This window comes from Nymphalis io, chromosome 12 (assembly GCF_905147045.1).
Source record: "Nymphalis io chromosome 12, ilAglIoxx1.1, whole genome shotgun sequence".
Lineage (NCBI taxonomy): Eukaryota > Metazoa > Arthropoda > Insecta > Lepidoptera > Nymphalidae > Nymphalis > Nymphalis io.
The window spans coordinates 112,959-126,211 of record NC_065899.1 but is presented as its reverse complement, the minus strand read 5'-3'; the positions used below and the strand labels follow the sequence as shown (position 1 = coordinate 126,211).

The following is a 13,253-nucleotide window of genomic DNA, read 5'->3' as shown; positions in this document are numbered from 1 at the left end:
CAATTTCTTATTCGAATATTGTAATGCATTGATCAATCAGTCAGTACAGGGTACTCAAACAATTGTGACGTGTTGTAAATAAATATATGTTATTCCTTCGGTCTTTCAGTATTGGCTAGCCTCATACCTGGATCCGTCTCTCAATATTATATGCCTCAGTATCTCAAAATAGCCTACACGCTAAACTATATTATGCTAAATAAAAATACAATTTACATAAAACCTTCTTTTGCAACGATACAACGAAAGTATTATTCGTGTTTATATTTGTCAGTCGTTTTAAACGAAGCAAAGGCTTTTTTCGTTTCTTCGTAAAAAAGTTTAAGCACGCAAATATTTATAGCGTTGATGATTATTATTAGTATTTTGATTTATTAGGTTTACATAGGATTTTTTTTGTAGGTATAATTTTATCATTATAGCCTTGAGGCTTTTATTGAGCCTGTTATTGATAACATTTACCAAAAAAGAAATGTGATTACGATTTATTTAGATCAGATTAAATATTTTTAAATGTTTAATTTTAATACAATAAAAATGAACAAATATATAGTTATATATAAAATATTGATTTGTATAAATTATTAAATAATAATTGAAAAACTTTATTAATCTGTAGTTTAAATATTTAATAGATCTGTGACATATATTTTCATTCTCTATTTCGCTCCTTTGACGTATGAATGTAAGATCGAAGTTGAATGTTATTTGATATAAAAATCAAGTAAGCGAGGAAGTAAGCTGTTTATAAATTAATTTAGCTGGCGTAGTCAAGCAGAATTCACGTCTGACTTGCATATTTTCAATCGCTATTATTTGAAGACAACACTTAAGTTTTTAAGCGTGTTTTGCTGCTGTTATCTGTTCGTATTTCTTTGCATTAATTACGCCAACTGATTATATTACTCACATATAAAAATTAAGGTAAGACAAATCAATGAATTATATTTTTTAATATTTATAAATCATATAACACCTACTTTCTTTGTATTGAATGATGTTGTTATGTATGCGTAGTGTATAGTTTCAATAATTATTTTTGCTATGATTGATTAATTTAGAAATTGATATCAGCTAACAAGGATGCAGTACTGTTATAATAAATTAAGTTTTCATATTACCCACTAAGTTTTAATTTGAAACAAATTACCACAGCGTCTACCGCCATAGTTTATTAATTTTTATGTAGTGGTACTTTACTATTTAGCTCAAATAGATATAACATTTTAAAACTTATTGTTAAACAAATACTTTTCCCATTTTTGGAGACTCACTTTTTATGACAATTATGTAATTTTGAATGTAGATAAAGACAATGAAGAGCCTGGCCGTGTTGTTCGTGGTGGCGGTGGCGGCGGTCGGTGCCGTCAGCTTCTTCGACCTCGTCCGCGAGGAATGGAACGCCTTCAAGGTAAGCAAAATCACATATCAAGAATATTACTTCAGTATTGAGTTTCAATGTACGCTGTGGTCACCATCTCTCGACTTGGAACGTGGAATAGGATTTTACAATTGTAGTTATTAGTTTTTTGAATGAAAATTTTATACAACGAACGTAGTTTAGTTTCAAATGTAAAGAAGTGATTGTTTGCGTCATTAGCTCGAACACAAGAAATCTTATGAAAGCGAGACCGAAGAACGGTTTCGTATGAAGATCTACGCCGAGAACAAGCATAAGGTGGCGAAGCACAACCAGCGTTTCGAGCGCGGCCAGGTGACGTACCGCCTCGGCACCAACAAGTACGCGGACATGCTGCACCATGAGTTCGTGCACACCATGAACGGGTTCAACCGAACCGCCAAGTGAGTACACGCCACACGGCTACCCGCGTATCCGCCCCCACCGCGATGTAACGATGCACACTTAACTTACAAGTGTTACGTCACACTCGATCAAAACAATAAAAACTGAGTTTATATCGATACTTAAAACATACTTATGTAATTATGAAGTTTAATGGTCATAATTCTTATCTCAGAGAAGTAATGAAACATCTTTATCTATGATAAATAATGTAAATCGGCTCGCGAAGTTCCAGTGACCTCAAACAAACGCTTTGTTGTTTGGATTCCGCTTCTGCGTCGTAACTCGCAGCTCGTACGACACGCCACGATGTCACGTGACCGCCGTACGGCCGATCGGCCTCTCGCGCTCGTGTTTACATTTGCTTTACAGGACGTTCGCGTCGCGTTTGTTTGTGTTTGCGTCTTATCGAAAAATAAATAAACAGATTCGGGGTTAATACTTGGACGCGATAACCCGTCCTAAGGAACTCCTTTGTGTTCCATAACATACATGTGTTTTAATTTTTCCTCGTCGTGACCTTATTTTGTTATTGAGAGACAATGTTTTAGTTAGGTCGTGAGTAAGCGAATTTATTCCAGTGTTTGATGATTTCCTGTTCGTTTGTATTATTATTACAAGTTTATTGTATTTAACATTATAGGGACATTCGCGTAGACCCTATACCTACCTACCTATGATTACCTAATAAATACTGAGATAATCCTATAGAAAATTACACATTTATTAATTAATTAATATTCGTAATAAACTTAGGACTTCCTATTATTTCCTATTTATTATGTAAATTTTAAATTTTCCTAAGCGTTGATGTCGGGTGTTTATTTAAATCCAGTTTAAATACATGCGCATGCACTTTGTAATATATTTTGTAACAAACGAGTTTGCAAAAACTTTACTCCGCAGCAAGTACGTAGTGACGAACTTAAGGTCAATGGCTGCTCGACATGAACTGGTTCGAGATCTTTTCGTCCGCGAGTTCGAAGAAATGCACATTCTCCCGTCATTGGTACATTTCTCTTGGCGTTTGATTTACTCGTCGAAAATAAAAATATACAATGACTTGACGTCATATCGCCTGTTTTCTGTTAAAGCAGAAAATCCTTACAAGTGTCATCGTGTGATGTTACTACGTGATTTGCAAGTTTATGTTACCTACCTACTTGTAGCTAATGAGTTTTTCCTTTGATAATTGTTTATATTTTTCCTTATGTTTATGAACTTATGTATGTGATTACAACAATTAATTGCGCAATAATGTTGTCCGGTCTTAGATTATTCATTTTATATAACAGTATTCGGACGAGCAAATGTTATCGAGAATTTAAAACAATGGACCGTAAACTTTAAAACAATCGCTTTATCTCGAATGTTATAAGTATCGCGAAATTCGTTCATTCTACGTTCTTATATTTGGCGGTAATTCATCATTCCGTTTGCATACTTATAGGACACGTTGCAAATTATGAAAATGTAATTTCCCTTCCATTATAATAAATCCCTATAATAGCAATTATATAAAGATGAAAAAGAAATGAATACTTTGGAAAATAGAACATTAGTTTAAGTCGAGTGTAAGCGAAACCAGTCCGGGCTGCCGACAGACACAACAAGGCGCTGTTCAGCAAGGGGCGCGAGTGGCGCGGCGCCACGTTCCTGTCGCCCGCCAACGTGGCGCCGCCCGCGCAGGTGGACTGGCGCTCGGCCGGCGCCGTCACCGACGTCAAGGACCAGGGCAAGTGCGGCTCCTGCTGGTCCTTCAGCACCGTGAGTGTCTAGCCCCGCCTTACACGACGACTCGCTGTACATTTCCATAATCCAGTTGTCATCTTTGACGGGCCGATTGGCGTGGTGGGTAGATGCCTTTCACGCCGAAAGTTGTGGGTTCGATTCCCACCCAGGACAGACATTTGTATGCATGAACATGTCTGTTTGTCCTGAGTCTGGGTGTAATTATCTATATAATTATGTATTTACAAAAGAAAAGTAGTATATGTTGTGTATCAGTTGTTTCCATAGTACGAGCTCTGCTTAGTTTGGGATCAGATGGCCGTGTGTGAATAATGTCCCAGGATATTATTATTTATTATTATCTGCTATAATATTATTTGCGTTAGTCACGAGGGGCGGGCGAGCGAGCCTGTTCGCATGCGGTGTTGTATTATTCACCGCGCGAGGTGACTCATCGCTCACTTAACAAACTTAATATTTGTGTTTCAAACGCCATCTGCGATTATAACATCATCGAAATATTTTAAGGAAATTGGATCCGACTCTAGTAGGGTTTCCCAATTGTAGCACAAATAGTTGTGGACTTCCATCGACATATTGTTAAAGATTATTTAGTGGGGGTTTTCTAATGAGATTATTAGTATCTCGTGGTTATGGGACGAAGCCATACAAATACACACACACACAACTGTCTCATGCAAACCAAATTTGACTAATGGTTTTTTTTTTAAATGAATACTCAAACACTAAATTGTTATGTTCACTTCATAATTATATTATTAAAAACAATATTTTATTTATTATTTGTCTTAATCGTGAAGGGAAATTATTGTACACGATTGACATGTTGACAACAATGCTGCACCGACGATGGGAGAGGGGGGAACGTATATTATGTTCAATGATCGTTTTTTGATACGCGCATATCCTGACGATTTCTTTTTATAAAATAACAAACACAATAAAGTAATAATGTCTGTCGGCGTTCATCGACCCGACCTCGACCCAGTCCTAGTGTAACTTAACCGCCACCGCAGACGGGCGCGCTGGAAGCGCAGCACTTCCGCAAGAGCGGCTTCCTCGTGTCGCTGTCGGAGCAGAACCTGATCGACTGCTCGGCCGCGTACGGGAACAACGGCTGCAACGGCGGCCTCATGGACAACGCCTTCAAGTACATCCGCGACAACGGAGGCATCGACACGGAGAAGAGCTACCCCTACGAGGCCGTCGACGACAAGTGCAGGTACGCGCGAGCGGGGGGCCCTCGGGGCGCCGTCCCCCACCAGAGCAGCCACTAACGGCGCTTGTCGCAGGTACAACCCCAAGAACGTGGGCGCGGACGACGTGGGCTTCGTGGACGTGCCGGAGGGTGACGAGGAGAAACTGAAGCAGGCCGTGGCCACCGTGGGGCCCGTCTCCGTCGCCATCGACGCTAGCCAGGAGTCCTTCCAGCTCTACGCCACCGGAGTCTACTACGACGAGAACTGCTCCTCCAGCAACCTCGATCACGGGGTGAGTCTGACCTCCGTCATTATAGTTTTATTTATTTACGTCGACTAATAACGATTGTTGTTAAAAAAGGGATACACGAACGTAACGATTTCGTTATAATATTATGGCGTATCACAACGACGTATACTTGGGTTGATAAATTATTTCTATGAAAATAGCGCCCGAAGTCAACACATCGAATAATAATAATAGTTCATGATGAGTGGTGCTAATGTTGCAGCTGCTTGGCGCGCGTCACGTGTCGACCGTTGTTAACACGCACCATACGCTGTTACTGCGTTCATACAGTTTTATCGATGTGTTCAACTGAAATTATTTATTATCACAATCATTATTGGGTCGTGGGTTACTTAGGAACCCTAGGAGTCGAAATTGACCCCTTTGTTTATTTAATTTAGATGCCGCACATTGTCCCTTTCGAAAACCTAACCTATTTTATAGAATTTTCGACGCATACGTTTCATCATGTGTACTAAACAAAATCGTACTAGTTATCGATGTAATGTCGCTCCGTCGTCCGGCCGCAGGTGCTGGTGGTGGGCTATGGTACAGACGAGGACGGCGGCGACTACTGGCTCGTGAAGAACTCGTGGGGACGCTCGTGGGGCGAGCTCGGCTACATCAAGATGGCGCGCAACCGCAACAACCACTGCGGCATCGCGTCGGCCGCCTCCTACCCGCTCGTGTGAGCGCCGCCGCCGCCGCCGCCGCCGCCGCCGCTCTCACGCTGTTTAGGCGTTTTAATATCCATGACGTGAACATCTGTAACCTTCTCACATTCCTAGCGTTAAGATGATAATACTTTTAAGTAAAAAAATATTCAATAAAGGTTTTATTTTGTCATTAATTCATGTGATATAGAATAAAAAATAGATAATAAATATTTTATAAAAACTACGTGTTTCATTTCCCTTCAATTTCGTGACGCACTAAGCAGTAGTAGTGAGTACGCAAGTCTCAAACATTCCTCGGTTAGCTTGAGCGCTGGTGTTACTTGGAACCGACGAGTTGCGTCATAAATACCTGTGTGTGTGTACCTACTCCAAATATTTTGCACCAGGAGCAGGTCTTGATAAAATATATTTATTTATATATACAATACTATTCCACGACACTACTCACATCCAATTTAATTTTACTCCCTAATATGTAACAACCGTCAATATTTGAAATTGACATTTGTATGAATCCAAAGTAAATATCATTAATCATCAAGATCTCATCTAATGATATCGCATTAATCCAAAGTCGAAGTTGTTTATTTGTCTTATTCCTCCTGTGATTGGCAAAGGGAAATTCAAAAAAAAACTTACTCGATCGACGAAAAAATAATGAGTGATTTGAGTAATGAGAAACAGCCTCTATTAAAGACTAGTCAAGTAGCAGAGTTATTGGTACTGAAAATGTCCAAAATTGTAATCGGTCTGATCCAGTAATTGAAAGCTCGAGCTTAGGGGCTGCAGCCACATGCGCTAGCTACGAGGCGTTAATAGTTGGAACACTTTGGTAAAGATTTCAAGGTAAATAACAAAATAGATATAAAATTAAAACCAACAATTCCGCTAAGTAGCAAGAAAATCAGTATTGTAGTGTCACACCCATTACAAATAAATTTATCTACCGCACACGAATAAAATAAAGCTAACGTCTTTTTTAACTTGTATGGAAACAAAATTCTTATTAATTTGTTAAATTTACCACAAGGCCCGAAAAGAACTGGTAAAAGATACTCAGCAGTTTTATTCAATGTTCGTTTTTAATTTTTATTGAAAATAGGTAGGCAGACTGGCAAATGAGTCACGTGATGTAGGTAAGTCTTCATCAACGCCTAGACATTGGCGCTGTAAGAAATATTAGCCATACATTACGTCGCCAATGCCCCACCAAACCTGGGAATTAACATGTGATGTCCTTTGTGCATGTAGTTACACTGACTCACTCACCCTTCGAACCGGAACACAACAATACTAACGATAAGCAGTAAGCTACTAATGAGAGCAATGAATGTTACAAGCGATCGATGTAATCGACCAGTTAATCAGCCGTAAGCCACGCTTTACAGTAGTCGTAGTAGTCTACAAATTAAAAAATAAATTAACTAGGCAGATACAGATAAAAATAAGAAAGCAAAATGTGTAAAAAAAATATTTTTATGATTGTAGGAAATTAATTGACTGGACCTAATCGATTCGTAATTGACCTGAACTTTAATCAATATGAAACTCATGTTTAATGTTGATAACGTACGGAGTCGACATTTTGGTATGCAAGTAGGTTACCTACCTACTGTTGACTGCCTCGTTGGTCTAGTGGCAGACCCGGATGTCCTGGGTTCAAATCCCAGATCGGGCCAATAAAAAGTTATTGGGTTTTTCTAACGAAAATTCTCAATAGCAGCCCGAAGTTGGAAGTGTGGGCACTAACGTGCCTCGGAAAGCACGTAAAACCGTTGGTCTTGCGTCTGAACTCTTTCTAAAATGTGTGCCAGCGTGATTATGATAAAATAATGTTATTCCTAGAAATCCAAGTGATATAAATAATGTTAAAATACATGTATTTTGTTAAAAGTGCTCACGTTTGCTTCGATATTGGTTTTAAGCAGAGGTGCCTACTTAATACCTGTATAAATACCATATTAACCGCCGGCTACACTTGATATTTCACAAATAAGAAATTGTGATCGCAATATGGAGTTTTGGGCGAAACGGATCAAACAAAATAATTTAAATAAATACATTATATGAAGTGTTCTCTTGCAAGCTATTGTAGGGTTACTGACCTTCGTCACCTACTTTTATGTTTACTTTGTTAGCAGTTTGAACTGCGACACAATAAAATTGATTGTTCAACACATTCGATGAGTAATTATAGATTGTTCATTATGTTAATGTTAAAACAGCCGTTATTTACTTATAAGTCATCAAAATATACTTTAAAATAAGTAAATAAAGTACGTAAATAGGTATAAATACACACGAATGTAATTCTTTGTGATGGACTCGTGTGCATAAAAAAATTGATTTAGTATGTTGATATTCTCTGTTATTAATGTCATGTAGCTGAAGAAAGAGGCGGGACAGTCGACAAGCCGAGGCAGTGATAACAGTTGGCGTAGCCCGTGACCCGTGGGTCAGTCACGTGACGCTTTTGTCTGACCTAGATCCAACAAATTGTAGTAGATACGACTAAGGAATGTTTAGAGATTTAACTTTCACATGATACATTAGTGTTAGCATTCAGGACAGACGTAGGCTATGTGTAGAGTATGTTTATGTTGTATATTTTTATATACACTCGTAACTTTTTATATCAACATAGAAAAATGTCGCTTCCTAAATGATAAAACACGAGAAAACGTTGTGTACGTTTGCCTATAAAAGTCCGCTACAACGTATCTTATATAAATAAACCAGAGTGATATTTGTGTTTATATAAAGGTTAAGGATGAGCGATAACTCCCATTTTATTTATTGTCACAAAGTATCGCTTAATATGTCTTAATAAAAATTAAAATTCACTAACATTTCATTTAGATAATAATACCGGTGATGTGCCCGAGTGTTAAAAATGCATATCTACGGATACGGAACTCAACTTCTATTATAATTATAATAATTATATCCTGGGACATTATTCACACACGGCCATCTGATCCCAAACTAAGCAGAACTTGTACTATGGAAACCAGACAACTGATATACAACATATACTACTACACTTTTGTAAATACATACTTATATAGATAATTACACCCAGACTCAGGATATCAAATCAAATAGACATATTCATGCATACAAATGTCTGTCCTGGGTGGGAATCAAACCCACAACCTTCGGCGTGAAAGGCAAGTATCTACCAACCACGCCAACCGGCTCGTCATTTTAATAATACCTCAAATCATTCATACCATTTATAGAAAATGTTTAACTATTTCATTATTGTAATAATATAATTATATCACAAGGATTTGAGTTTTTTTTATGTGATAGGTAGGCGGACGGGCAGCTGGGCCACCTGATGTTAAGTGGTCATCATCGCCTATTGACATTGGCGATGTAAGAAGTATTAAATATTCATTACATCACGGAAACGAAGATGTCATGTCCGTTGTGCGTGTAGTTACACTGGCTCGCTCATTCTTCAAATCATTCCTTACATCCTTGGGGCTGCGTAGAAAATTTATTAACAGAATCCTAATCACTTTAACTGACCCTCTTTTACCGGAACCTCGAGTCGACAACGTCAGCAGACTTATAAATACACTAGAAATATAATAAAAAAGTCATTGACACGATAATTGTATATTGTAAAAACAAATGATATTCACAGCGACAGTATGAGGTTATTTACAGGGGACACGTGACTGACCCGCCGACAATAACACATGTACATCTATCACAAACATTATAGAAATATAATTTAGATAGTTATATATACAATACAATTTTATAAAACTAAGGACCGCCTGCCACAAGACTTCTCCATATCTCCTAAACATTGACACAACTTTAGACGATTTTTCAATCACCAGTGGAAAATTGTAGAACAACTGAAAAATCAGGCCTTTAAATGATTTATTTAAGTTTTAATTCATATTCGGTCATTGAGCGTGTTCGTATCACTCCAGATATTATCCGATCTCTTAAAGTACATACTTAGCAGCAATGACTCGGCACATTGTACAACATTAATTTCTTAAGTACAACCTTCCTATAGTTAACAATAAACAACTACACCTAAGTTAATATTTACAGTTCCATTTGGCACAATCTATTTTAAACACCTCCATTACGACGGCGTAGCTCGTTCTTACACTAGACGAAACACCGACTAATAAATATATAATACTTATATTTACAACCATCAAGATCTATGTACTAATATTAAGCTTAAAATATAATCACTCAACGTAACAACATCCATTATATAATTATATTCAAATATTAAGAAGTGCTGGTGAAGGGTCATCGTGTACATTTATAGGTAGAAAATTAGAAAAATAAATAATTAAATCATATTTAAAGCTCAGATCACTAAGAGTGAGCTTATTAAACGATAAAGGACCTGTTTCTTAATAACCAGGTATCCAATAACACGAGGTGGGATGTACGAGGAGAGAGCGCCAGCTAGTGGGGCTGGACTATTTCTTCTTGGGCTTCTTGGGGTTCCGGGAGCGACTCTTAGCCTTGCAGAGCGGGCAGATGGGCGCGTTGCGGTGGATCTGCTGGTGACACGACAGGCACGACTTCATCGGCGGCGGCTGCTGTCTGCAAGTGGCATGGCTATGGGACAGACTCAAAGAGTGACAGAGCAAGAGAATGGTGACTCTGATTCATCTCATTTCAAGCGTGTTGTATATTCAGAATAAGTACTATAGAGTATAAATTAAAATTAATTTAACAGAAAAACGATCGAAATATGTTTTAATTTGCATTTGAATATTTCATAAAATAAAAGAGGTGGATGAAGATTTCGTGTCCTCTCAGAGAGGTCTGAAGTCTCTGAATTAGAAAGGTAACGAGATAGAGATTGACACAGTGAGATTGTTACAATTGTTACTACCGATAAATTATTTCATAAAATGGTCAAAACTGTCATAACAATTATTAATATATTTTATAAGGGTCTATCATAAAATAGGCTATATAAAATTCGCAAACATTATTTCGTGAGGGTGACAGTCAACGCATTAGTCACATTATTTGCTTGTCATCAGAAAAAAACGAAAGCTCAATAAGTATTGCCATCCTACTCATTTATCCTTCTTGTGGTTCCTAAGTGATCGTTCACAAATTAGATTCTTTCCAGATCATAAATTATCTCGAGAAGACACGAAATCGATTTCATATCATGTATTCTCTATTACAACATAATAGTTGCAATAGATAAGGCCGTCGGGCACGAACGGAACGTAGTTCGAGTTCACAATCTGCGATCAATCACAAATGAAACAAACAATAAAAAGCAAAAAAAATGTAGCGAGCGGGGCGAAGGGGCCGGGATCCGGAGGGGCGGGGCGGGAGGCGGGTCGCAACATAAGAAACACGATCGAACCTCAGCGAGACGGTAAGGAAATCTCGGTCGAGAGCAGACCTGAACGCGGGCGGCGGCGGCGGCGGCTTGCGCGGCGCCGGCGCCAGGAAGGCGGCCGCCGCGAGCGCGCCCGCGCCGCCCGCGCCGCCCGCGCCGCCCGCGCGCGCCGCCGGCGCCGGGAAGCGGCTGCAAGGGTCGGCCATTAGCGCACCGAGACATATGGGTATCTTTCGGGAGAGGTCTCCGTCGAAGAATATACATTGAATAATCGGAGTCCTTCTCTCTGAGAACTCACTCGGGCGTTATCGGGCTGCCCTCCTCCTCGTGCAGGTCGGGTAGCCGGTCCAGGCCGAGGCATTGTCGCCGGAGCAGATCCACCTCGGTCTTTAGCGGCCGATAGTCCTCGTGCAGTCGAGATGCATTTGACAGCTTGCGAGACATGCTCTCCTCTGTCTGCTTTATGACTGTCTCCATCTGAAAAGTGTTATTCCTAATATGTAAATGAGTCGTAATCATAACACTTAAACTGAAAAAAGTTAAACATTGTATTTTTTTCACTTGAAGAGTTGACTTCTAATGTCCTTCCTTGGAATTTAAGTTTGCTTCATATCAAAATTGGTTGTGGTTTAGCCGTAAAAATGTAACAAACAGACAGCCAGAGTTACTTTTGCATTTATAAAATTAATTATAGATTATGTGAATGTGCTGATGCATTTATATCAATAATATTATAATATTTTTTGTTAAAGATAAGACATAACACTTCTACCAGTCTTAAAAATGTACATTTCATATAACTATAGCAATATAAACAATATATATAAAGTTAATCTTTTTTTTTTGTAATTAATAGGCCAGCGTTTGACCGTTGACTTGCCTGATGTTAGGCATCGACACGGTCTAAGATGTAGCACGCTTACCTATAAGAAACCTGTTTACTTTGGATTTGAAGACACCAACATTTAATCACATGGTATTTTAATTTATATGTAAAAAACAAAACACATATTTATTAAATAGGTGTTAAATACTAATCCTGTGTTAAAACATAAGAAAAGTATTTAAAAAGTAATGATAAATAATAAAGCAGTTTGCACTCAGTGAGAGCTCCAAAGATAATATAAACAATGCGAGTAGTTACAATTGTTCTTGGAGCTAACAAAACAAACATCACTACACCACAGCTGGTGTTTACAGTACTATGCTATTTTTGTACTACATTCTATTATAACTGGTACATTAACTTTACAGTTATAATGTTGCTGTAATTCAGTGCTTATCATTTATGTGCATTATCTTAATGGCTAATACGAGAATGGCAAACTTGAGCATGCAAGAGAGTACCAGTATAGAGTTATACATAAGCTATATTTGAATAGTAACAAAATAAAATTAAAAACTACTTACAGCATTTATGTCAGCATGAATTTGTCTCAGTTCTTCAACGTGGCTCATCTTCTCTTGTTGCAGCAACTCCATTTCTCTTTTGTATTGAGCGAGGCAGCGCCCTTCCTGGTCACCACTACGAACTTCATTTAAAATGCTGCGCTTCAAACGCTCTAAAGTAATTGTTTTGTTTCTGCAATGATGAAAATTTAATTACTCAACGATAATTTTTAACACAAAATAAGAGAATTGTAATTTGTAATATACAAAATGAACATTTATAGAAGTATTGAAATAGGTCTACAATTTTTAAATATTTCCAATAAATCTCAAACAAACTGCGTTATAAAATGGACTGCTTACGAACACTGCAGCAATCATCCAATTAAATTTTATGCGATGCGACCTTTAATGAAATACATTTAAGATCTTACTCACCTTTAAAATAAAATAAAAATAATGGGGTGTCAAGTGTTTATTGATCGAGCCTACAGGTGCAAAAGCCATTCTATCAAAATCGTAGGGTATCAAAGTAGTAGGTTTGTACTCACCTGATCTCTTTCATTGCTTCTAATTTGTGATATATTTCCCTTTCGTTCTCTGCGGTCATTTTCTGGGTGCATAAAAGAAAAAATTTTCTTCACTGAGAAAATTAAATGAAAAACACAAAACGTTATATACTAAAAACACACACTTGAAATAAGATTACAGTTCAGAATACAGATTATTAAGAAAATCAGAAAACTGAGAACAGTGTTTTCAGATTAAAAAATATTGACTATTGCTG

General features: G+C 37.9%; 2 protein-coding genes across 3 annotated transcripts; one reads left to right on the top strand and one right to left on the bottom strand.

The window, feature by feature from the left end:
* Window positions 1-721: 721 nt before the first annotated feature.
* LOC126772297 (cathepsin L) lies at window positions 722-5,941 on the top strand. The gene is made up of 7 exons (XM_050492589.1): window positions 722-924; window positions 1,307-1,411; window positions 1,601-1,803; window positions 3,409-3,571; window positions 4,573-4,778; window positions 4,849-5,047; window positions 5,575-5,941. Exons 2-7 carry the CDS (start codon window positions 1,316-1,318, stop codon window positions 5,734-5,736), a joined length of 1,029 nt encoding a protein of 342 aa, XP_050348546.1. The 5' UTR covers window positions 722-924; window positions 1,307-1,315; the 3' UTR covers window positions 5,737-5,941.
* Window positions 5,942-9,332: 3,391 nt separating this feature from the next.
* On the bottom strand, window positions 9,333-13,175 carry LOC126772292 (zinc finger C4H2 domain-containing protein). Of its 2 annotated transcripts, none has more exons than XM_050492583.1 (5): window positions 13,018-13,175; window positions 12,488-12,659; window positions 11,376-11,554; window positions 11,102-11,266; window positions 9,333-10,314 (listed from the first exon to the last, which is right to left on the bottom strand). In XM_050492583.1, the coding sequence occupies exons 1-5, from the start codon at window positions 13,074-13,076 to the stop codon at window positions 10,188-10,190; spliced, it is 702 nt and encodes a 233-aa protein (XP_050348540.1). In that variant the 5' UTR covers window positions 13,077-13,175; the 3' UTR covers window positions 9,333-10,187. The 2 variants fall into 2 exon arrangements, with proteins under 2 accessions (XP_050348540.1, XP_050348541.1); XM_050492584.1 differs by having other exon boundaries at window positions 11,141-11,266.
* Between the last annotated feature and the right edge of the window lie 78 nt (window positions 13,176-13,253).

Bases quoted from the DNA above. Each gene is read 5' to 3' on its own strand.
- LOC126772297 (XM_050492589.1), top strand. From the start codon at position 1,316: ATGAAGAGCCTGGCCGTGTTGTTCGTGGTGGCGGTGGCGGCGGTCGGT. The intron at 3,572-4,572 runs GTGAGTGTCTAG...CCGCCACCGCAG, and splicing joins CCTGCTGGTCCTTCAGCACC to ACGGGCGCGCTGGAAGCGCA. The intron at 4,779-4,848 runs GTACGCGCGAGC...CGCTTGTCGCAG, and splicing joins GCCGTCGACGACAAGTGCAG to GTACAACCCCAAGAACGTGG.
- LOC126772292 (XM_050492583.1), bottom strand. From the start codon at position 13,076: ATGACCGCAGAGAACGAAAGGGAAATATATCACAAATTAGAAGCAATG. The intron at 11,555-12,487 runs GTAAGTAGTTTT...AACACTTTTCAG, and splicing joins TTCATGCTGACATAAATGCT to ATGGAGACAGTCATAAAGCA. The intron at 10,315-11,101 runs GTTCGATCGTGT...TGCCACTTGCAG, and splicing joins TTCCTTACCGTCTCGCTGAG to ACAGCAGCCGCCGCCGATGA.